Genomic DNA, 26,119 nt, shown 5'->3' on the forward strand with positions numbered 1-26,119 from the left:
GTAACCCTGAAACAAAAGGAAAGACAATTTATGTAATCCAATTGTGCAGTGTTTATGAATCACCATATATCATTTGGTTGGTGGATATCCCTTTGTACCGGTCAGCTTCAAGTTGCCATGATATTGAAGCAAACCCCATCCTTGACACTGAAACAATGCTATAATTCAGACCGTAAGCTGAAAATACAAAAAGGCGTTTTCTATTCCTACAGAGCTGCTTCCTACAGTATTCAGAGTTTAAATGTGTTTGCTGATCTATAGTTTGTCAAACTGTCCTCATAACATCATATCTTGGTAGTTTAGTGCATGCATATGGAGAATGAAAACATGAAATACTCCTAAAGCACAGCAAGCTGACGTATTCTGTAGTCTTGGCTTTGCAGCACAATGAAAGCAATGGAGATATTGTAGACTGATAATTCGTTATTTGAATATGTCCTAACTGTGACATGATAGCAAGTCATACACATTTTGTTGCATCCTGCAGCTATAGACAGACAGGGATTAGCTGAAAACCCACCTCTCATTTCCATGCAAAGTGATTTCTGTGGAATTAACATGATTTTCCTTTTGTTTTTTTCATAAAGTGATTTTATTCTTGAAAATGTTTTCAGCACAGCTCAAAGAATGCTTTGATATAAACTAGAGCTAGCCTTTTTCATCAATTTAAGTGAATAATGAGATCCCAAGTGTAACACTACCTTGCAAGGTTTTCGAGATGAAAATGGAGAAACTTACTCAGTTCTTTCTATCACTGAGGTAGTGTGAGGAACACCCCTTGACTTACTCATTAATAATTCTCTACTAGTGAAAATAGATTCTTTTGGAGTGAAATAGTAAGCTTGTGTCTCTACAGTTAAAACTACCTTTGAGTAAACAAAAAAGCTAGTCAGCAAGGTCTGCATTTTGAAAAAGTGTTGGCTCAATAACATTGTTCCTCCTGAACCTAAATACTGAATTAAATCAATTTAACTTCCTTTCAGGTCTTAATTCTGTTCAATATTTAATGATACCTGTAACACTTGGAGGACTGGATTTGTACACCCCTCCTGTAGAATATTGTGAATGTGGGACACTGCAGAAAAAAAAAAAGAAAACAGACACAAATGTTCTCGTGAGGAGACCTAAAAATGCTGCTTGCTTTATTTGTCCAGCTACCTCTGCCTTTCAAGGCCAGTCCTCACAGAATCTTTGTGTTTTACAGACTGTGCACGATGGCAGACAGTTTATGAAGTTTATTGACCCCAAGTTGGGTGTACCACTGCCTGAGAAGGGTTATGGAGGAAACTGCCTTCTCTACGATCCGGGGGACAAAACAGACCCTTTTCACAATATCTGGGTAAGTGTTCGTATTTCTGTTTTATCCAGAAGTGGCTTTTGTTGAACCCATGGATTGAAACTTGCATCCCAATTGGCTAATGCAGGGTCACATGATGAAACATAGTTTGTGTTGACCTCCAATGAGCAATATACCCTCAGCCTTGGGCATTTTTGTCCACTGTGTCGCTCCTGTGTAAAATATATATTACAGGGCTGTTATTAAATCACTTTGTGCTGATAAATGACTTCACAAAGTGTACGAGTTTCATTATCAAAGTGTTTGAATCATAAAACTAAAATTGAATTATCACAAGTTATGAAATACAAACCCCATATTGTTTGCTTGACAGCGAGTTTTACTATGCTAACTTAATGGGATACTTCATACCATCTATATTTTCCTAATCTTTCATCCCATACCTGTTTTATTACCATGTGCTGTGTGCACTGTAAACTTCTGTGCTGTTTCTGCTGAGATTCTTATTTCCATATGCTTGCTAGCGAGTAGAAAATGCTTCTGCCGAGACAAAGATTATGAGGAATTGAGGGGGGAAATGAATTTGCACAAAAGCCCATAGGTGAAGCAGCACTGCAACCTGTGTGCCACTCTGATTTGCTTCCCCAACTCACATCCCCACAATCAATGTCATCGTTAGTTAGCATAGCATATAATGATCCATGCAGAAAATGGGGATTAATGGGCTTTACAGTACTGCCCAATTCTGTCCCCATCCTGTTTTAAACTGTATTATTGTGCACTCATATTAACAAACACCAAACAATTTGTTGGCAGTTGCTAAGAAAGTTTATCGGTCAGCACACATACAGCTGATAGTGGCAACATAGTGTAAATATTTAAGGGAAAACAGTCGAGATATGAAACAAGCAAAAGCATAACGCCCTAAACCATTTACCCCATGGTCTACAATGCTATTTATAGGTACTATTTTCAAATACTGTTTAGAAACACACTTCAGAAACATTCCTAAAGCAGTCCTTGAAGTGTTCATCTGAGGCAATATTCAAACTGACACCCTTACCCAAGGGTCTAGACAAATTCCGGTCCAACCACGTTCTTTGTATACGTATGTCTGCGTATGTAAATAAGCCTTCAAATCCTACTTTTCTGTAAATGGAGACAACAATGATCAAATAGACCACTCGTGAGAATTTAGAATGAGCTGATATTTTACAAACGTATGGAAAGGTATGCAAATTGAGCAAGGACCAAAGAAAAAAAAAAAGAAGAAAAACTGGATTTAACATTCTAAAATACAATCTTCACAGCGCAAAAAAACAAAAATGCGAGATGGATATCCACACAATGCATTATTTCTTCATTTCAACTTGCCAGTATCAACACTGTGCAACTAATGTTAAATATTATGTTTTTAGTGAAAAGCAGAAATCATATAAAGAATAAAAAAAATGCTGGATTCTGCTGAGTGGGCCCAAGGGGCATAAAGTTGTCATTAAGGCAAAAGTGTGGGGTGGGGTGTTGGCTCAGTCAAAAATGACTTTACATTATTAACATTAGGTAGATGGATTACGTTTACGATTAGGCATGCTTAAAATTAACCAGGGATGATAGTTAAAACAAAATGCTCTGATAAATGAGTAATTATTGCTTTTCTGTGTTAACTCGAAAGTTGAATTTTCCCCAGCCACAATATAGCAAGCAAAAAGTTAGTTGGTGCATGACTAGTTATATTTTGCTTTTAGAAATCTTTGCCCTGGAGATACTCAGTCCAAAGTTGTGAAATCGTGTTTACAGCTGGCCTCAGCAGAGTGTCATTAAAGAAAATGTTCTTCCAGTTTCCTGTTTGTTTTTGTTCTGTTTTTCTCTATGCGTTTGTTTTTATTTTTTTCAATGTGCAGTACAGAAGAGTTATGAATTATGAATTATAAATCACATATGAGGAATCAACCAATGAGTAAATTCCAGTCCATCTTATCCTGTTAGAGATATAATCTTGTGCATAGTCCATATGAAACATTTATAAAATAATAATTAAAAAAAAAAATAGCAACACTTTTTAAAATGTGTATTAGTAGTTCCTGAGTACGTTTTTCGTTTGTGATTTTATATTATGTTGTATGTAGACTATCTGATATTATAAGATACACCATTTTGCATAGTTGGGGCCACCACCTTCTCTTCGTACAGTAATCTTCTCACACAAACTGCACGAGAAGACATCTTTTATAACAGTAACGGACTCCCTATACACAACAGATTAACTTAATATAATTACAACTACATCAGGGCTTAACCCATCCTCCTAAAGAACTCCTGAAATAGCACACCAGCAATATAGGAAACACCGAGGATTGAACCCTAACCCATAAGTTCAAAGAACTAACTTGATATGGCATTAGCCAGGTAGAAAGAATGGTCTTACTCACTGTTATATACCAAGAGAAAGTTCATCACATACAGTACCAGGGACTGGAATCTCATTTTGCATGCATGAAAATAAGGTCAAAATCTTTTTTGTTGTTGTTGTTGTTGTTCCGCAAGCCCTTGTTTTCTCCCACAGTTTTAACCCTTTGTCTTCAGTCCAGCTTTAAATGACCCAGCTGCACTTCTTTGTTTTTTACCAACTGATCAACAATTACCCTACAAACTCCTCAAACATACCCAGGGTTGTGAGCGTCATCTTAACCAGCTACGAATGCAGAGCTCCCAGGAGCTAATTATCAGTGCTACCCTGGCAGCCCGCCAGGTGCTTAGACAAGGTGTCTGTGGAATTGAGAAGCAGGGTAAACTTGCTTCAGGTAGATCAAGTTTTAAATATTTTATTAAGACATATATCCTCTAGGGGCTCCTGGTAAAGGCACTGTGTGGAGTGCAGGTTGCGCCCTATAGCCTGGACATCGCCGATTCGAGTCCAGGCTATTTCATTGCCGACCGTAGACAGGAGTTCCCAGGGGGCGGTGCACAATTGACCGAGCACCGCCCGGAGGTTGGGGGGGTGGGGGTTTAGGTCGGCCAGGGTGTCCTCGACTCACCGCGCACCAGTGACCCTTGTAGTCTGGCCGGGCACCTGCGGGCTTCGTCTGTAAGCTGCCCAGAGCTCCGTTGTCCTCCAACGCTGTAGCTCTGAGGTGGCTGCATGGTGAGTCTGCAGTGTGAAAAGAAGTGGTCGGCTAATGGCACACACTTTGGAGGACAGAGTGTGTTTGTCTTCACCGCTCCCAAGTCAGCGCAGGGGTGGTAGCGGTGAGCTGAGCCTAAATAATAATTGGATACTCTAAATTGGGAGAAAATAATAAAAAATCATTGGCGACTACAAAATTAAAAAAAAAAGAAAAAAAAAAAAAAGACGTATCGTAGCTAAATTGCCAAGACTATATTATGGTCTATTTTGTTCTATTTTGAATAGGGAATTAGCTTGTTTTGTTTTCCTAGGGCCATATTTGTTTGTGTTTACTCAAGTCTTTCACTCTATTTTTTTTTTTTTTTTTTAAAGGTAAAACAGCTGTTCATTTTCCAAAACTAGAACCAAACAACTAGTAAAACAATGTTCTCTTAAGCATTCAGAATGTGTTTGTTTCTCATTTTGTAACATTTTTTAAATTATTATTTTAAATTGAAGACTGGAGGAAACGCCTTGAAAATATGACCCTAATGTTTAAGCATGGTTAACATGCATTCCTAAAAGGAACCTGTGTTTGATAACAAGCACTGTGTTTTCATGCAGCACAGTAATGAGAAATATATTGCATATTACTAATAACATGCTATATTTGTGTTTCAGGACAAGATGGATGGCTTTGTTCCAGCACATTTTATTGGCTGGTACATAAAGGTAAGCTTGCCAGGGTGTACTGTACTGTGCTGTACTATCCCATACCATACCATGTGACTCTAACATACTCTGTATTCAACACAGGCTATTACAAAGGCCATTCATTAACTCCAAAATATGAACGTTTCTTTCATTTAAAAATATGTTTAGTTGCAATTGTCGGAAAATGAACAACACTGCTAAATGATCAGGCGTATTTCCAAGTACATTTTCAGGGACAAACGGATACCAAAGTTGAATGGAATGACAAAGTTGCATGGGTGGTGAAAGGCTAGGTAAAGCAAAAATGTTTCAGTCACTGGTGTTTTCTAACATAGATGCAGTGAATAACTGTTCTACTTTCAGCTCTCTTAAGAGAGCTTTTATCCTTCTTAACTGTGTGGTCTATTTTGAGATGGGCCCCTTACGGCGTGCAGGATCTTTTTCTGGTAAAGCTCTAGATTGTGACAGACGAATCTGACCCATCTTTCCCACTCTTCTCCCTGCAGACTCTGGTGATCCGTGATTGGTGGATGTGTATGATCATTAGTGTCATGTTCGAGTTCCTGGAATACAGCCTGGAGCATCAGCTGCCAAACTTCAGCGAGTGTTGGTGGGACCATGTACGAACATGCGTGGGAATTTCATTGAAATTCCATAAACTTATACATTAGAACTTCGACATTCTATGAATTTTCTTACCCATCATATTATGTGTGTTTTGTATAATTCTCAGATTTTTGTTTCTGCTTATGTGATTTTTTTTTTGTGCCAGGCACACCACTAGTGATCATTAAAACTAACTTCAGTAATTCAGCTTTTAGTTGCTGGAAAAAGCCATTTTTGTTTTAACTGACCTTTGTAATTAATCATCTAAATGTACTTTTTTATACTGTCTGAAAAGGCAAATTACAGTTTGTATTCCTTTCAAAATAAAAATGAGATAATTCGCTGCAAATTAGGGCCATTTTATCAAGTGAGAATAGTGCTAGGGCCGGTTCTAGTTCCTCAAGACGCTATGCTGTCTGCCTGTCTGACGTCTTGGCTGTGTTTTGTTGCAGTGGTTGATGGACGTGGTTTTCTGCAATGGCTTTGGGATTTACTGTGGCATGAAGACCCTGGAGTGGCTCTCAATGAAGACCTATCAGTGGCAGGGACTGTGGAACATTCCAACATACAAGTGTGTCACCCCAGGCTTGATCCTGGGGCTTCTGCTTTTTAAAATAGTTGTGTGTTTGTATACTAACTGCAGTACACTGAACTGTACAGTTTAAACACTTGAGGTAATTTGTTAAACCTAGACTAGGGATGTTAAGAGTTTAAAATTGAAATGATTTCCAAGTAAACTGTTTTGGTCAGATTTACTATATTCAAAAATACTAAACAATACAAATAAGTCTTCAGTTGCTCATTTGATGCAAGCATGCAAACATATCCATGTGTAGTTTTCTTTAGTCAAATATTTATCCAGGGTAGCCACAGTTAGGGTGCAGCATCTCCAATATAATGATTAAAGATTGAGGAAAGTAAGTTGGACCCCATGAATGGGACTGAAGTCTCTTTAGAACTAACTATATAAGGTGCAATGTTTGCGTGCTGACTGTTAACACCCACCTCTGTAGCTTTTTATTTTGCCTTTTGCTTATGCTATTTGATTACTTGTTTTTTCACAGGGGAAAAATCAAAAGAATTGCATTCCAGTTTACACCCTACAGCTGGGTGAAGTTCGAGTGGAAACCAGCCTCCAATCTGCGCAGGTGGCTGGCTGTGTGTGGCATCATATTTGTGGTAAGAGTCATGCACTTGTCTTCAGAACCAGTGAGCACAGTAATAATAAACACCTGACATATGTACAACACACTTGAATGTTAATAGGTTGCCCCTCACATGATTCATTTGTTATGTAGATAGCATCTCTGACTTGCTTTCTGTATTATTATTATTTATTTCTTAGCAGACGCCCTTATCCAGGGCGACTTACAATTGTTACAAGATATCACATTATACATTATTTCACATTATACAGATATCACATTATTTTTACATACAATTGCCCATCTATACAGTTGGGTTTTTACTGGAGCAATCTAGGTAAGGTACCTTGCTCAAGGGTACAGCAGCAGTGTCCCCTACCAGGGATTGAACCCACAACCCTCCGGTCAAGAGTCCAGAGCCCTAACCACTACTCCACACTGCTGCCCTGTAATATATAAAAGCTGCATCTCCCTGTTGCACACCAGTTTCAGTCATGATAAAGGGAATCGCTCATCTGGTAGAAGCAGTCAAAGGCAGTAAACGTGTGTGTAATCGTGACACTGCAGCTGTTTAAGCTCCTCTAAGATCTGGTGTCTCTCTTCCTCCCTGCACAGTTCTTGCTGGCAGAGCTGAACACATTCTACCTGAAGTTTGTGCTGTGGATGCCTCCGGAGCACTGTCTGGTGTTGCTGCGTTTAGTTTTCTTTGTCAACGTGGGAGGAGTGGCCATGCGAGAGATTTACGACTTCATGGACGATCCGTAAGTTTATGGGCCTCAGTGGGTTCTGTAGTACAGCTGTGTTCTCATGGAAAGTGTAGCAAATAACTTTTAAAACCAGCAGATATGTACTCAGCAAACACTTTCCTAGTCAGAGATCATCCATAACTATTGAAAACTCAATAGGGCTAAATAAAGAAATACCATAATAAAATAAACCTTTAAAGTGCAATAAAACATTGAAAGACTTCTAGTTGAAACATTTGTCATTTAACTTTATTTTTTTATTTTGGATTATTATTTCTAAATATAAATGAGTACCAGGTTGTGACTGGCATTGAGTTAAAATGGTTTAAAGAGGGTCAGAAGTTATTTCTTATTTTCCAAATGCACTGTTTAACCAAGTCAAAAATAGTCCTTAAAAAAACTTAAATCAAGGCTGCAGTTCATGAAACATGTTTCAAATGTTTTAGAGAAGGTTCTATTCCTAGTTTTCCTTGCACTGTTTAACCTTAGAGAGGAACTCAAAACAGTTCTTTAAAAACATTCCTTAAAAGGATTCTTGAAATTTTGTGAATAGGGCCCAGTATTTCAATTCTTGGTGTACCTTATACTGCTTATGTCATAAATCACCATTGTAGCATTCCAGCAAAACAACACTTGGTAAACCTGGAAAATATTAATCTAAACAGAAATTATATTGTTCAAAACACTTATACAGTAATGGAATAGTAAACCAGGTAAGAAATTAAACATTCCAATAATGTAGATTATAATCCCTTTAAAATATTTAATCATGGGAGACCACTAGGGGGCCGGTTATAGAGTAGAGGTGAAAGCAAGGGTTCCCACAACTTCAATAAATCATAAGCAATCCTTTTTTGCCCCATAATTTGTTTAATATAACAGAGTAAACTTAAATTCTAATATTGAATGTGATTTTATTGGCGGTTGTCAGTTCAACTTACTGTGCAATGCCTGAGAAACCGTCCGGCTGCTGATCCAACTACCCTTGCTGCCGGGTCGAGCGCTGAAGCAGGAGAGCTGCGGGGGCTGGCTACAGCTCCACGATGCTTAAACATTTTCGCAGGATCGTCAAGGAAGTTATAAGAGACGAGATCGCTACCCTTCGGACAGTAATTCAGCTGGCAACTGCTCCCATTCAAGCCACATTGTCTGAATGCACCGAGAACATGGAGGATTCCATGAATGCTTTTGAAACCCGCCTTGTTGGAATTGCATCAACCTGCAGCTTGCTTTCCTCTGAAAATAACAAGCTCCGTGCAAAGATTAATGACTTGGAGAGCCTAAGTAGGAGAAACAACCTGCGTGTTATCAGAGTTCTGGAGGGACAGCAACCCTCCAGGACCAGGATTGGAGACACCTGCCCTAGATCAGATGGCTTCTTTGTTTATCTGGAACAAGAAATCTCCCAGAATCCGCAAAGAATTTCTCCAAAGAATAAAATCAATGGGGGATATGGCTCTACCTAACTTTAAATTTTACTATTGGTCGGCTATCATTCAAAATCTATTGTATTGGTCATGATTTCACCCCCAGCTAGACGGGCCTGTGTGGATAGTCATGGAGGCCACTTCTTGTCGGTCCACTTCTACCTCTGTTTAGTGTTAACCCACTGGTGTGTGACCCCCTCTGGATGTGGGCACAGTTTAGGTGGTAGTTTGGTCTGCATTCCATGTTCATGTCTGCCCCTGTCGATGTAAACCATCTGGTCCCACCCTCGGTGGTAGACTCTGCTTTTAGTATATGGTACAGAGGTGGTATTGAGTCAGTTAAAGATTTATACATTGACAATAATTTTGCATCATTTCACCAGCTTGCCCTAAAATTTAATCTACCACAAACACACTTTTTTAGTTCATTGTAAATTCGAAACTTGAAAATAAAGTGGCTCAATTTCCTCTACTGCCTCCCAAATGCACTATTGATTCCATACTAGAATTGAACCCTGACTGTAGGGGTGTTATATCTAAAATCTATAGCATTATATTGTCTCTGCATTGCCCTCCACTGTCTGCACTGAAAACCGTGTGGGAACAGGATTTAGAACTCAACCTCACAGATGACATTTAGGAATTTATTCTTGCCCGTGTGCATTCCTCTTCAGTTTGCGCTCGACATGGGCTCAATTCAAAGTTTCATAGCCTCCATTTGTCAAGGGTCAAACTGGCCAAAATTCACCCTGAACTGGATCCAGCCTTCTCTCATCCATATGTTCTGGTCTTGTCCCAGGTTGGCTTCTTTGTGGACCTCTGTCTTTGAGACCCTCTCTCAAACCTTACAAGTGCCCATTGACCCCACCCCACTCACTGCACTTTTCAGTGTGGTATCTCACAGTGTTCCCCTATCTAGGCTGCAGTCAGACACTGTGACCTTTGCAACCCTTCTGGCTAGACGTCTGATTTTGTTTGGATGGAAGCAATCTGCCCCACCCTCTTGTGTTCATTGGATCAGGGATCTGATGCATTACCTTAAATTAGAAAAAAATTAAGTTCGCACTAAAGGGATGTACTGGAACATTGTATAAAGCATGGCAAACCTTTCTTTCCTATGTTGACAACCTCAGACTGTCCTCTCTTCCGTAATTTTCCTTTAAAGAAACCAAGCGCGACACTGTTTCTTCCTCTCTCTTTCCTTTTCTGTCATAATTAGTGTAACAGTTATTTGTCATTTGTCTAACGTGTTAATTTTGTAAAAACCAATAAACAAAGTTTAAAAAAAAAAAAGCATTTAATCATACTGTCTCTAAAATGGAAAAAGGAAAGAAACACTTTTTTATGAAAGTTCTAGTAACAGGATAGCTGCATGCTAAGAAACTCTGCCTGGCTGGTGAATTGCTTTTGTTTCTGTGCTGTAGGAAATTCTATAAGAAGTTGGGACAGCAGGCCTGGATGGTGGCGGCCATCACGGTGACAGAGTTTTTGATTGTGGTGAAATACGACCCCAACACCCTCATGCTGCCCCTCCCCTTCCACGTCACCCAGTGCTGGATTCTGGGAATCCTTGTCATCCTCACCTGGACCATATGGAGGTTCTTCATCCGGTAAGAGCACTGAAATGCATTATTTATGAGTTTGCAAATCTGCCGCCACACTTACAACTGCAATATGTCATAAACCATTTCAGCTGGCAACTTTGTGTTAGGGATAAATCTAACGGCACCCTTTACCTAAGATGGTGACCATGTTGGCATCACGTGACCTGAGCATTTTTTTTTTTTTTCAAGCTGTGTTCTGTGATGCGACTTTTTGGTTTCCAGATTAAACCACTGGAGGTAGTAACTTCATATTTGCATGGTTTTATAAACCCTTCAGAACACTTTGAGACAGTGGGATATATCAATGATATATTTTTCACATTTCCAGTTTAATTCATGAGTTCAAACCATTCAATCTAATATGACTTGCATAGGTTGTGCTGCCGGGGATTCTTTGTTTTTGTTCACAGTTTGTGTTTTAAGTTGAAACTGACCTTTGTTACACAAACGGCCTTTGTTATCCCAGTGTGTGGGTAAAAACAACAAATAACCAAAATGAAGCTTAATGCTGTTTGCACATCACAACAATTGAACAGCATTGTAACTAAAAACAATGAGAAGGGTTTTCTTAATGAATGCATTGCATTTTTGGAGATTTAAGTATGACAAGAATGTGTTTTCACTGCATGGCTTGAAGAGAAGTATTTTAAGTGTTATTTGACTGCCAGTGTATTGAAAGGTTTTGCTGTAGTTGAGAGAGATGCACAAATCTTTTGATTTGAAGCATATCAGATTTTACTAAGCCTAAAATTCAATAGAAAGGGTTTAATGGTACAGTGGGCTACGCATGTAGGAACACCTCCTAAGAGAACACTTCGCCTAAGGGAACACCCTTGTGGTGAAACAGATTTTTCCCATTGTAAATGCTCCGGCTAAAGGAAACAGGAACTTCGCTTAAAAGAACACCTTCTTGGCACCGATAGCGATTCGTTCACAACGGATACAGTACTGTTTTTTAACCTGGTAACTCATCATCATTAAACTTAATGGTTTAGTCAGTCTTTTCAAAAGCAACTTGTTATAGCCAGTGTGTCTTGAGGCACACGGATTGGTTTATTCAGTCTTTCCAGAACCGCTGTCATATCATTTGACTCGTTTTTGTATTCTGATTTCCATGTGTGCACCTCATCGCTATAAAATGGCATGTAAACAAAGGCAAAGTGCCCCACTGTTTTTCTTGCTACAAAGCGACTGAACCGGTATCAAGCCATCCCAGTTATTTTATTACTTGTTTTTGTTTTAATTAGCACTATACAGGGCGTTTTAGATTATTTATGTAATTGTTTAATTACTGTTTTTTGTTGAAAATGTTCTTCTCTTGTGTCTGCGCGCAGGCCTGTATGTAACATTGTGCTCAGCACACATGCAGCAAGAGCAGCTGCTGGGCTCAGCAGCCTTGCGCAAGACCGAGATACGCTTCGGTTCTTGTTGCTTTGAGCAATTCCAACGACAGTATCTTGATGCTGTTTCTGTGACAGCTTTTTAACATCACCATTGCGAAGGCTGTTAGTCCATTCTAACAAGCAGTCTTTTCTCAGTCTTGTGTGTGATACTGACTGAGTGGTTTTGCCAGTGGCTTTTACAAGTAGGCATTCCTGTATGTTGCCACACACTGTGACTGCTTACCGGTGAATCCGCAACGAACTGGTACTGAGGTCATCGACCTGCTCCACTCCCAACCCGGTACCGAACCGGGAGCGAGGTCACCGCACTGGTACAGCAGCTCCTGAGCGGCCAACCATGGAGACGGCCGAAGCGCCGTGACCTGCTCAGTGAGGCACGAGGAACTTTATGACATACTGACCCATCGAGCCTGCAGCTCTGGGTCTGGCCCCTGAGCGGCTGCATTTGAGCCGTCTGGGGCTTTATAACAGGGTTATTGACACCCTGCAGAATACCATGGCAGTAATACTGCAATTTTTGCAGGACCTATTTGACAAGGGGAAATCCCCCTCCGTGTTACAGGTCTATCTGGCAGCTATTTCAGCTTGCCATGTCAAGATTGACATCCTCCTCAGGAGCTAAGACAAAGGTTACGCTCCCTACCAAACCTGCTTTTTTGCCAAAGACTGTCTCGGCATTTCATGTCAACCCGTGGAATTGGAGGCTTTCCATCCACCTCCTTTTCAGTCTGACAGAGTGACAGCTCTATACGCTCTGTCCAGTGTAACAGGGTGACGTTACATAAGTGTGTCGTCGCTAAATAATACTGAGTTTGCCAACCAAATGGCGAGCACTAGTCCCCCTAAAAGGAATGTCCCACTCCAGGAACCTACTACGCAAACCCTCTCTACACTGTTTGTGATCAACATCCCCTAAACAGGCCTCTTCAAACGGCTTCGGCTGGGCAATGCCTTCACGAGCACCGTCTTAGAGTGAAAGGGTTTCGTGTGGTAGTTCTCTCCATGGAGCAGACGCTCTCCTGCTCGATGTAAACACAGCATCCGTCTGTGTAGCATGGCAGTGCAGGCACCTTTTGAGCTCTTCACAGCCTCCCCAGAGCAGCTGTGTTGTAAGTTACGTTTTTTTTTTTTTTTTTTTTTTTTCATTTGTATGTGCGAGACCTTTAGGACCTTGTGTGACTCCCTAGAAATCAACGGGAGTTTTTCTAGCAACAGAAAGTTGTGGCAAAAGAACAAAAGTCCTTGTCCAACAGGCAAAGTATAACAGTAAAGCTTGTTGCTCCTCACACAAATCTTGTTGTCCCGGGCATCGGGCGATATGAATTGCACACCCCTGGACATACAAGGAGTTGGCAGGAAGCAGTTATTGAAGGTAAATGAGTATTTCTACAATATATTGTCAGTTTAAAATAAAACTGTACCAAGGTGGGCAAACACATGTTCTGTTTTTGCCGCATGTCACATTTGTAACTTCGAAACTGCAAAAACAATATGAGGGTCGCCATATTAGTTAAACAAATATACATCAAGTTGGTATAACTTGATTCTGTCTTTTACTTTGTTACAAATATAAAGTGACATTCTCTTCAAGTATTCATTTAATATTACACTCTGTTTACATTTTGAAATCGGAGTAATTCCTATAAAAGAACACATTTTTATTAGGGCAGTGGTCACAGGCACTGCATTTTGATTTCTGGCTAGACAAAGAGAAGAGTTTTTGTAATCTTTGTCTAACAATAAAATAGGCCAAACACCATTCAGAAACCTGTTGGGATTTTAGCTGTGCAGTATTTGGAAGGTGTCATCCATGTTTGGCCACTAGGGGGAGATGCACAGATTTCTTGATTTCCTATAGAAACAACAGTTGCCTGTGACTGCCCTAAATGCTCGTTTATTAAGACGTCTGAATAATTGCTGTTGACCGTGGTTACGAGCTTTGTATAGGTTTTTCCCCGCATGTTAGCATGCCCATTAAAGCCTGTCTTGTGTTCTTTCCCCATGTCTTCAGCGGGAATGTACATGTTCAGTGAGGTAGGTCAATTTGGCTTTTCGTTTTTGTGTTTGACGTCTGGCTTGACTTGTCTTGACATTCCTGCACTTACACAAGGCTGAAAATAAGGGCTTTTTGAATGATCACATTTTCTTTTCCCATCTTGTGTGTGGAACATGTTTTACTCCTGCTATTGTGTTTTTCGTGTACTTGCATACTGCGTATGTTGTTACTTCTGTGTGTGTACATTTCTTGAGCAACATCTTGAACTGCTCATTCAATTTTTAAACTATTTGGACATTTCAATGCAACTTTGCACAGACATTTAAAAGCAGTTGTGTTACATGTTAGGAACGTAGCTTTTTAACTTCATGGCACTGATGCCAAGATGAGTTATTGCTGTATATATCTTTTGCAATATCATTTGTTTTGAGATTCTGGATGTAGGTCATAGTGTGTTAAGTTTTCATGGTACTGACAGCTGTAGTTGAATACTTTTGGTGAATGAAGAAAACATTTGGAATGTGAGCAAACAAAGTGTAGCATGCATCTACTGGAATTGTAGGGCCTCTATCCATTTTTAATGGTACATTTGCAATCAAATTTTTGCCACAGCTGCATTTTCGCATAATTTACAGAATTTGTTAACACTATGCTGTAACATTTACCGTACAATTGCTTAAGCAACACAAAGGAGATGACAGTTTACTTGCCAAATCTGTCTGTAGTTCATCCAGTTGCAGATGTATTATTGCCAATATGCTGTATGTTAATGAAAAAAATGTAATTGTATTGGGTATAGGAACAATGGCACTGGCTATAGTCAGGATTAGGATATAGGCAGGATTTCAGCAGACGCCAAGAATGTCTCCTCACAGCTCGCGAGTGCACCTCAACCCTGACCTGAACACCCCATGCCTGCAATTCAGTCCTGGGCCTCTCTCGAGCAGAGACCGTGCTGAATTAAAACACTTGTGCCCTCCAGTGGTAAACGGCATGAATGGCAGTTTCTGTATTCTGCTAAGGGGAGGAAAAGCTGTTACTTGAAATCTGCCTTGCTCAGTTTTTCCTGCTTGGCCTGGATATAACTGTCAGCACCTGGGTGAAGATACCTCAATATTTCGAGTTTTTTGGCCATTTTTCACTTTCTTTTGTTGCTTTCTGCCAGTTTTTCACTTTGCACGTAAAGGAACAACCAGCGTGAGTTGGTGGGAATTGACTTTGCTAACCATGTTGTTTCTGTGGTGCAGGGACATCACGCTGCGATACAAAGAGACGCGGCGGCAGAAGCAGGAGAGCACGAGTGAGCAAGAGAAACCCCTGAGCGATGGCAGCGAGAATCCGGCAGCGCGCGGCAAGCAGAACAGAGAGGGGTTGCGGCACAGGAAATCTTGAGCAGCAGGACAATCTGGCTTTCACTGTTACTACCACTTCTACTGCTACCTTCAAAAAGGGTTTTAACAATGATGTTCAAGACATTTTCCCATTTTTCTAAAACAGAATGAATCCTAAATATTTTGTTAAAAATGTAAATGGCTGCTGTATCCCGTGTACGGTACAGCACAAAATGACTAGCTAATGGTACATCTCTGAGACACTGCAACACACAGTGTTTATGTTCATGGTGTAGCCCCTGATGGTTTTTTAAAATCTATGTATTAGCCTGCTAATGTCACTCCCCTTCATTTTGAACATTAACAACCAAATAGAGGTCAATTGAAGAGCAGCCCTCTACTCCATGTTGGTCCGCATCTTTTAGCAGTTGAAATTAGAGTTCCACTCCACTGTGCAGTCCTGTTTTTCTTTTGGGGGGGGCTCTTAATGCATGCAGACCAACATGGAGGAGTGTTGATGGTGTGTTCAATAAACTTATTAGACATGACAGGTTGAACAGTGATCAGAGGGGAAGTGAAAGGAAGCTTCTCAAACAGAGGTACATAGATTTTTAAAACTGTGATTTAATACACCTTTAAAACTGGAATAGATTGAAAGGGGTGATATACTCTGTCTGACCACTCATTAGAAGTACTTCTGTTACCTGAACACGTGGGTGATTGGTAGAGCAGTTATACTGCGTACTGGTTCCTTGCTTGTTTTTTGACGTCCTTATTGCTAATGATGTGGATGGTGCAACAGTTTTGGGTGATGTCAAGTTTCTGACAACTTGACAACATTCTCTTGTGCCATCAGTTATTTTTAAAATATGTTGTTTTCTGTGTTGCCATGCTGCTTCTGACTAGCTCTCAGTTAAGATTAAGACTCCGTTTTGAGCAGCTTGGTGTGCAACTTAAAGATGGTGTTTTTGAAATCAGGTTTCTAGTGCTGGCTTTGGTACCACTTTCTGTGTTCTTGTTTAGTTCCACTTTTTTATTGATTTGATCAACAGCTGGAGCACTGGCAAATGAGCACCTATCAGTGGTTATACCAGGATTACTCCTAGAAATAAGTGGTTGCTGTAACATGCTTCTAAAAATCAGAGTATAGGTTGATCAAATCAAGTCACAATATACAGAATGCTGGCCAAATGTTATATGTATGTATACAAGCCATCAAATGCCAAATAGGGTTTCTATTTTTAATACAGGTATGCACCAAGTTCTCTTCACAGGTGTTGCAAAGAAGTACACAATCTGTGCAAATGGTACCGAAGCTAGTACAGGATATGACATTTGATTTTAAATTCATAAGAACTGCACTTATTAGGGAAATTGTGGAGGAAAAAAAATGTCATGGGTTCTAATAAGGTGGCAAGGCAGTGTATATCATTATTTTGTGTGTTTTTAAGGTCATATAAAATAAAAAAAAATACTTGAGGGCTGTTATGTTTTAGCTTTTACCCCAGTATCAGTAGGCTGGTGGCAACTGGCCTTGCATTTGTGTTCCAAGTTGCCATGAGAATGGGAAAGCTGTCTGTGTCTGCAGTACTGTAAGGAGGGGAGGAGATAGGAGGAGGGGGGGAGGTGGGGGGTATTTAGCAGGTGTTGTTTTAAGGTGGAAGTGCATAAAATAACATTCGCACAAGGTCTAAATTTAACTGGGAATTATTTAACTGTGAATTATCTAAATGGAGAAATTGTACCATTTCTGAACTCGGATAGGGACATTGATTTAAAATAATAATATAATCAATAATAATGTAATATTTTGATGCCAGGTAGTGCTATGCGCCAAGTTGGGGGGGGGGGGGGGGGGTGGTAAGTTAAAGGTAAACACTAACACCTTAAAGGGGAAAGTGATATTGCTTTGGTGAAATCTGTTTCCACTAATAAGTAATATCTTGAAGTATGTTAAATTCAAGGTAAGCTAGGATTTTGTTTTCTGTTTGTTGCAAATTCTGAATCAGCTCTGCACTAGTCCTGCACTAACCCCTAAAAGAATGTGAAGTGCGCTGTGGTTTTATTAATTATCTCCTTCTTGTCTTCAAATAGAATAACAACTTACTTAGAAAGATACAAGTTAAAGTTCAGATTGCACTTAAAAAGGATTCAGAAGGCATTCAATAAAGATTATTTATGTTCTAGAGATGGATGCCAAAGTTATTCTTTTGACATGTAAAATGCATGCCAGGGAAGCAAAATAGTATGCAAATGAATGCATTTATAACGATAAATACATTAATCCATACTTAACAAATAGTACATCCAATTTGATTGTATATCCAAAAATGGCAAAAGAATGCATAGCAGGAATGGTTTGATGAATGCTGCTGCCTGTTGAGATCAATAAAACAGACCTTGCTGTATATATGTCATGTCACAGATAGCCTATTAAACACAAAGTAGGGAGAAAGATTAGCCTTATAGCAGAATCCGCTCCTCCCTTTTATACAACTTTATATATAAATATTTTATGTTTGGTTTCCCCACATAGTCAACAGTTACAGTTTATAACCAGACTTGCTGATTTGCATATTTTATGTTGATTTTGATGTTTTAAAATTGAACATGTATACTCTAGCTTGGGGCTAGATTTTTTTTTATAACACCTTTTGAAACAAATATTTTTTTTATGGATTATCAGTTACATACTGTATATCTTACTAGATTTATAACCTCATTTAAAGGACTCAAATCTAATAAATTGGTAGATATTGCCTTGAATGCTCAGTTTGTCTTGAAATAAACGTTCATTAAAATATTTTATAGTACAGCCAACAAGAGATTCTTAATCAATTGCTTTATTTCACGAGGAACGATTTTCAGTTTGTCCCATGCTTTACCTGCATGCTTTCCTGGTTGCTGGAATTACCAGGTGCCTACATGCTTTTTGATTTTTAAGAATTCTCCTCTGCTACAAAAAATATATAACTGTGCTTTTCATAACCAATAATTTAATGGCAAACCTATAGTAAAATTCACGTAATTTATGGTAAGATTTATTCAATAAATGTATCTGCTTTTAATTAACATGTATAAGCTGTGCTCTGCTGTAAAACCAAGAGATTTGAAGTGACCTGTACCTAGAACGGGATAGAAAATATAAATCTGGAAGTAAAAATGTACCTGTTAAAAATTATACATTTTAATTCTTGGGAAAACTATACAATTTTATTATACCAATATACATTTTTTTTATGAAATGGTTTTCCTAAAATAATCAAATGCCTAATATAAACTACTGGAAAGGCTGTGCTCAAACTAGAACAAGCATGTATAACATATAAATAGGCTGCTAGAGTGCCGAACTAAAGATGGGCAATCAAATAGTTTTCCATAAGATAGCAGTCTGTACTGGATAGTAAGATACTATATGTGATACACAGTGCTGCTTTTAAAAGAAATCATTTTAATCATGTATAGCAAACCTGAGTATAGTCCATTGAAATTCTTAGGTATAGTCCCTTTTAAATTAATCGAAACTGCTTGACTGCGTCATATTTAAACAATATATTGCACACTACACAGCTGGAATCTAAGATTATAGTTATATAGGTGTGTCAGATTTATTATACCAGGATACCAAAATATTTGCAATATTTCAGTTTTCAGGTTGAAGCCATCACAAAGGCACCTTGTTAAGTGGGATTAAATGGAAAGCATACAACTGAACCTTTTGTGTGTCAAAATGTCAAACCATTCCTATCAGTATGTAACCTTGGAGTTGAGCTAGCTGTCAAGCATTTTACAGCATTCAGGAATTATCCTATCTTTTGGTTATCCCAGGATAATCCTTAAAAATAAATTGTTGAAGCCATCCAAGTTCTGTAAAATGCTGTAACAAAATCCAGCTGTGGTTTATCCCGGTATAAGTTGATCAAATCAGTGCGAGTAAGAACCTTGCTGTCAAACATTACAGTTAAACTCACATTCTTGGTTTAAACACAGTCAGGTTTATCACTGCAGTACTTGCATGATGGCTTCAATTATTCACCGTGCACCAAAAATGAGTGAAATTCAACCACCAAAGTTACTGATGTATAATGCTGCGTTCATTATTACTTTGAGAACAAGTACTTATACACATCTCATGGTTCATTTCCTAACTTTCCTAACTTTTTATTGTCTAATTTAATTTATATATTAGTGTAACTGGATTTATATTTTCATTTACTAAATATTTTCTAGCAAACCACAAGCATGGGGAGGGGGATAGATGTATATAAATTTGCACCTCAGTGCTTAAAGTTAAATACAGTACTCTTGGCATTCATGGTGATATAAATAGCTGTGTCAAAATATATCTTTTTTTTTTCTGGGTTCAGTTCTGTTTTAACTGCTGTGAAGGGTGTAATTCTCTGCAAAGTATTGTGAATAATCTAGATCTGTCTGCCTATCCTCAATATTATGTATAATGTTACACGTTCTATGAATATGATATTGTTGTTTGAAATGCCAGTATGCCTCTTTTGATGTAACTTAGGAAATGCATTCTGCCATGTTTACTATTGAATGTAATCCGAGTCAGTTTAAATTGTACAGGCCCAGGGCATTTTTAGCTGACGAGACTACTTGGATGCTGCTTATCAAACAATAATTTGAAATGCATTTAATATCTGTTGGAACTTTTCTGACTTGATATACCAATAGGCTGTAGTTGTTTATATTTCAGAGCCTTAGGTAAATCCTAAGAAAGCATAGCAGACGAGCACTTTGTAGTTGAAACCTTTGTCTTCTTGACTTTACATTAATATTCAGGTGCCTACTTGTGCTTACTAAAGAAAGTCAATCTCATAACTTCAGACACCCTTGTCTATCTTGAAAAAATGCCCCTTTCCTAACCTTTTAGACTGACTCGCTCAGCAAAAAAAAAAAAAAAAAAATCACTTTAGAAGAAGTCTATGGTCTTATTTATATAAGTAAATGAACAAAGTCTACGTCTTGCATCAAAACTGTATGAAAGTCTCTTTATTAAAAAAAAAAGAAAAAGATTTGGTAAGCTTATCAGTGCCGCACAAGGGGTCTCAAATGTCTTCTGTGATGCTCAAAATCTTTGTTTATCTGGATCATGCTCCCTCCTGCAACAATTTTGTTGCACTGGTTTGAAATGAAACTCAAAAACAACCAAAACTGCAGTACTTTTAAGTTGCTGCATTACCCTCGAGCAATCCGTCATTGAGAAGCAAATCTGAATCTCCTGTGTTTTTCCATCGGTAACATATTCCATTTTCTTCTGGTCTCAGAGCGTTGAGAGTTCCCTAAATAGCTACTTTATTTTAGGAAATGCTGCAGTAGCAAAGCAGTGAAATGGAGTTAAACTAATATGAAAAAAAAAGAAAACGAAGATGCAAATGACTAACAACATGTTGACCTGTTTTTGTTGTAATTTTTTGGGCATTGAGTTAATAAACAAACGGGGTCTACTTGTGTTTCAAACTTTAGTTTTTATTTTTTTATTTTTATGTCTCCATATACAGACTGTGACCCCTGATCAATATAGAATGTATAGGTGAATCGAGGTCCTTCGTATTTTTTCACCTGCCCTCTTACCTTTTATGATGTTTGCAATTAATCTGAGTGGTTCAAATTTCAATTACTCAAATACTGTGCTTTTTATTATTAAATGTTATGTCTGAGCTCAGGAGCTGCTAGATTATCCAAATTGTCTTTAAAGAGGTAATGAACCACCTAGAAATCTGCCACTTTGAACACAAGTTTCCTTTTGTTTTTCCTGGCAATACACTAGTGTGCACTAGATTTTGCTGGCGCCTACTCAAACAGAGACCCTTTGGCTGATCTGGCCTATTACATATGTGAGGAGCAGCTCCTGAACTCTTTGTCAAAGAACCTTAACATACTTGAGTAGTTGCAATATGCATAGCTGAGAATGATTGCAAACCTCATGAAAAGGTAAAGGAGAGAGTTTGCAGCTCCTTACTCTTAAAACTGTAATAATCATGGTGATTTTCAAGTCCCGTTTTGTTTGTCACTGTGTAAATCATGCATTCTGGTGCTGTTCATGCTACAGTTAATGGGGTTCTGCAATGGTTACTGTCAAGACAGGTCTCAATTTCAATGTTGTACCAGTTCTGACAGTCAGTCACGATTCTATTGGGGTAAAGTGAAGAACAAATATCCCACCCAGTCATTGTGCATTGGTAGTAAATAGATAACATTTAAGGATGCCACTGAATTTGTGGAATGTATTGATTATTGACTGTTGATGAAGTTCAGCTAGATCAACCTAAATTAATAGTCTGGGCTGTTTATTTCTGGTTTGGTAACTTCATTGGGTATGTTTTTCCTTTCTGGATTAATAGCTTTAAGAATGTAGGCCATTATGTATTTGGGGATATTTAAGAGTAAGTAGCAGGGTTCCGAAAAACATAGCATTACACGTCCCCAAGTGTTTCTACAACTGTTTAAATAACATACCTATAATTTTTCTTTTTATTAACAACATCCTGACAGCTTTTTTACACTTATAACTTTAAAATCTGTTTCAAAGCTCTTATCAAAATGTCCGTTCTAGTGCACTGATAGTGTAAGGATTATTTCCCACATTGTCAAACAGGTAACACAGCAGTAACGACCTATGAGGTGGTATGGAACAGAAAGGCCTGAGCACTGTTATGTTTTTTTTTTAGTTTTAGTTTTTTAATGTTTTATAGCCCTTCCTGCAGTGATTTAGAGGACAGATCTCAAACTCCAGTGCACTAGAGCAGACATTTTGAAAATAGTTTTGAAACACATTTAAAAGTTATAAGTGTAAAAAGTTGTCAGGATGTTAACAATGAAAAGAAAAGACAGGTACATTATTTAAACAGTTGTAGCAACACATAGGGGAGTATAACGCTTTATTTTTTGGAATCCCGCTACTTACTTTTTAAGTGAAGAATCTGTTTTAATGGGGTAAAATGCAAAGACAAAAATGTGTTACCATCTATCCAAAAGAACTGTTTTATGAATTATAGCAATCTGGCTTTAAAAGATGCTGTCAGTGATAAAGCTTGCAAGGTAAATGTCTTTACAACAATGTGTCCACAGTACGTAGCAGCCACTTTCAAGACAAAAGAAATCTCACAGTATCCTAAACCCTTGTTAAAATCATTTGGATGTATTCAAAAGCCAAGTGCAGGAATTGTTTTACATTGTAAATGTTGTTCGCTATTTAAATTACCTGACTAAACATTTACCCTACATTTAACCTGACATTTCCGCTATGGTGACTGCCAAGCCTTGGCAGATAACACTAATCCAAAAGAATAGTGCCAGGCAGCCACCTAAATTTAGTGGTTGAGAAACAAACACAAGCAGTTAATTACAGCAAGTGCAGTCAGCTGTGCCAGAGGAAGAACTGGGTCTCACACAGTTAATAGTTGCTAAACTCTTTTTTAATTTGGACCTTGTGACATGAGAGTCAATGAATGAGATATCACATGGAGGGAGAAACACCTACAGGTGAGTAACTAAAGCTTGCCTTGATATTTGCACTGATGCTTTGAACAGTTCTAACGTTAGGTAACATTTTCACATTCAACGCTATAATATAATGGGTATTTTTTTTTATACCGGATTTATACTTCAAATCGTTGGGCACACCACAGTGTTCCAAATTAGACCACACTGCTAAACGGATGCAGGACTATATATAAGGAAAGTACTTCATTGATTTCAGCTGTATTTTATATCCATGATCCTTGTTATTATATAAACAGAATACTCCATGAGTGTTCAAGGAGTGCTGTGAACTCATGAAGATGGATGTAAGCAACCCAATCAATCCTTAAACTACAGTACTCCATGAAACCTTTATCGGAGAAAAAACAACAATTGTGTTACTCTTCATTTATTTGCTTTGTAAAATAAGTGTCTAATATTAAAGGGGAATTTTTGAAAATAAGTGTTGTGTTTACCATGAGTATAATAACCTAAAAATATTGAGCAGCATTTGAAAAGACACATTGTACAGTACATGAAGCATCATTCACAAACACTCGTATTCAGCGTGCATCTTCATATTGATAAAATATTCAATTAAAAAAAAAAAAATCACAAACCTTTTTTCTTTCATTCACATAAACTTACAAATTTTGTATATCTTTGTGAAGTAGACATCTTAACATTTCATTGGTGAAAACTGTTTAATAGTATAATTGGTAAATTACTGACTCCTGTTGTAATAAAATGCATGATCTTAATGTTCGTTATAAACATGTTTTAAATTTCCATTGTTATAGCCCATGAGACAAATGACAGAATTATGTTTTAAACATTGGGTGATATGATAGATAACAGACTGAGCTGCATTCCAATCAAGTCAATGCATCTGTTAGCCTCTTTCAAGAATATCATCTTTTAATATGTATCTTTTAAATAATATGTATCTCACAAAGCTAAACATACTGAAGACTGAAGTTGTTTTAATTGTGCTTGCATAAAAAATGGAAAAAGCTTAAAAATAATCAAAATTGCACAACTGGGCCTACAGAGGATTGTGGCATTAGGGAAGAGAGCTTCTAGAAATATACCCTTTGGTACTGTGCTGTAGTTACATTAAAGATGAAACCACTTCCATAAACGCTTCATTTCTGGACATCACTTGTAGGTAAAATCCCATCTTACAGACCCTTGTTTGTTGGTTAAATTGGAGGTTTCCACAAAACTACATTAAAACTACATTTATTTTTAGAGTTACTACACTTGTTAATAACTGACCCTTGTTTTTAATCCTTCAGTGCAAATGTGTTTCATTGGTCCATTGTTGGTTTGTATTACATAGTCAGTCATCAATGTACTTCAAGTCAGTCATCAAAATGTCTGTCCTTCTGGCAGTGCTCTCCTCCTCAGCCATAGACCTCTGCTGCTTCTTCGAACCACTCACCATGGAACCTACAAGAGAACAGGTTCATTCTATGTGATACGTGCATGCGCCTGTAATGACAAAACTAATGTATGGTAATAACGATTCAATTGTAGAGTGTATAGGAACGTTTTACATCCGTTATGTCATGATAGCTATTGCTGTAGATCGGTGAGCATTCAATGGGACCTCTGCTATCTGTCCATCAGCACCAAATATTATGCTCTACCTCAGTTTAGATCAGCAAGAAAGCTAACCACAACTAAGATGTTGTTGTGTTAATATGGGTGCCACTATACAGCATTTTTGTTTTTGTTTCCTGTATTTTATGTGATGTACATATTTGAACATAGCACTTAAATTCACATAAACCTTGGTTGCTCTCTATTTTACCAAGTTTTCCTCCTTCACAAAGTGCTTGTAATGTATAACCTATTCACTTTTCTGCAAGAAGGGTCTTACTTGAGTGTTTTGGAGCTGCTCTGTTACACTTGAGGCTGCTCTGTGTGAAACAGTCTGCGAGCCAGGAAAGCACGTCACTGCAGTACTTAATCTGCAACACAATAAACAGGACACACACAGGTTACATTCCTCAGGAGGTTCCACCGTCTGATATCATGCATTTACAAGTGTGCTAGCCAAGGTTTTAAAATCCATTTCATATGTTGTAGAGTTGAATTCAGTATATACAGACTGACTTGCTTCCTGTGCTATAGGCCAATCCTTTAATCTATTGTGCATATTATTAAAGTATATAAAAAAACAAAAACAAGCAGAGAACCAAAGATCTTCAAACTAACAAAAATGAACAGGTCTCTTTTTAAAAGCTGCATCTCCATGTAGCATGTTTGTTTCAGGCATGATGGGCAAGATAGCAGATCTGACAGACTGAGAGAGGGCTGATTAGTTGATGCTTGGTGGTTAGGTGCTTGTAAGAGTATTGCACCTCACAAATCAACGATTGGCCAGTTGCTGAACAGGGAACTGTTGTTTGCTTGTAGCTAACAAATACATGAATAAAAATGTACTGCTATTAATTGGTTTGTTTACTGGTCTATGTTTACATGCATGAGCTGGCTGTATCATTGGTAACCCCCTCACCTGCGTCTCAACAGTCACTAGTCGTTTTTCTTGCTCCTTAAATCCTCCAATAATCTTTAAAAGAGAATCCACCCTAGATGTTAAAAAAGCAACAACATTTTATCATTAAATGAATACTTTATACACTGTAGTCCTGTTTCTGCACTTATGGGCATTTGGTAAGTTTAATAAAGTCATCAGAATATACTTGAACCTGTGGGGCAGGTAGTTCTGAGAACACCATTTTTATACTGGAATAAGACCAGTATAAAAATGACCACTGCTTATTTATTTCCCATTGAAAGTCTTTTATTAATTACTGGTGTGCATCCCAAGCGCACCACTAGTTGTCACTTTTATACTGGCTTCACTACAGAAATTGCCCAGGTTTGCTCAGTCAAGTACAGCATGCTGGTGACTTTATTAAACTTGTCAAACAGGAGCAGTCACAGTAATAAACGAAGATTAAGAACACATTTGTGGAACAATAAACAAAGTGTAACATCTGATGACAAAATCATTTTTATAGTTACTTGTAATTATGAAATGTTATATTTCTTAAGAATTGCTGGATAACTGACCGCGGCTACAAGTAATGGCCACAATTAAACTGCTATATTTTTTGAGTTTCAAACAACCCAGCTATATTTATTCTACGTTTTGCTTATTTATTAAAAAGATTTTTTTTCACTATTTGACAGGATAACCCTATCATATAACCAGTTTTATGTGTGTGCAAAGGTAACCCATACTGTAGGCCCG

The 26,119-nt window shown here is 38.1% G+C and overlaps 2 protein-coding genes across 4 annotated transcripts in view; one reads left to right on the forward strand and one right to left on the reverse strand.

Moving 5' to 3' along the window:
• Nucleotides 1-20,837, forward strand: part of LOC117435009 (phosphatidylserine synthase 2-like) — a 50,357-nt gene extending 29,520 nt beyond the window's left edge. For 2 of the 3 annotated variants that reach the window (XM_034057846.3, XM_059002733.1), the window contains exons 5-12: nucleotides 1,205-1,339; nucleotides 5,082-5,132; nucleotides 5,621-5,734; nucleotides 6,173-6,291; nucleotides 6,785-6,899; nucleotides 7,481-7,626; nucleotides 10,463-10,648; nucleotides 15,289-20,837. In XM_034057846.3, coding sequence (XP_033913737.1) covers nucleotides 1,205-1,339; nucleotides 5,082-5,132; nucleotides 5,621-5,734; nucleotides 6,173-6,291; nucleotides 6,785-6,899; nucleotides 7,481-7,626; nucleotides 10,463-10,648; nucleotides 15,289-15,433 — 1,011 coding nt within the window. In that variant the 3' untranslated portion in view covers nucleotides 15,434-20,837. Of the gene's footprint in view, nucleotides 1-1,204; nucleotides 1,340-5,081; nucleotides 5,133-5,620; nucleotides 5,735-6,172; nucleotides 6,292-6,784; nucleotides 6,900-7,480; nucleotides 7,627-10,462; nucleotides 10,649-14,056; nucleotides 14,080-15,288 lie in introns of all 3 variants that reach the window. The other variant, XM_034057847.3, reaches the window with a different exon arrangement.
• A 1,839-nt stretch (nucleotides 20,838-22,676) lies between these two features.
• The window catches only part of LOC117434755 (transient receptor potential cation channel subfamily M member 5-like), a 35,161-nt gene continuing 31,718 nt past the window's right edge, over nucleotides 22,677-26,119 (reverse strand). Inside the window, exons 24-26 of the mRNA XM_034057395.3 lie at nucleotides 25,379-25,451; nucleotides 24,740-24,830; nucleotides 22,677-24,306 (exon numbers count right to left, since the gene is read on the reverse strand). Coding sequence (XP_033913286.2) covers nucleotides 24,197-24,306; nucleotides 24,740-24,830; nucleotides 25,379-25,451 — 274 coding nt within the window. The 3' untranslated portion in view covers nucleotides 22,677-24,196. The remainder of the gene's footprint in view (nucleotides 24,307-24,739; nucleotides 24,831-25,378; nucleotides 25,452-26,119) is intronic.

Source organism: Acipenser ruthenus, chromosome 28 (assembly GCF_902713425.1).
Source record: "Acipenser ruthenus chromosome 28, fAciRut3.2 maternal haplotype, whole genome shotgun sequence".
Taxonomy (NCBI): Eukaryota; Metazoa; Chordata; class Actinopteri; order Acipenseriformes; family Acipenseridae; genus Acipenser; species Acipenser ruthenus.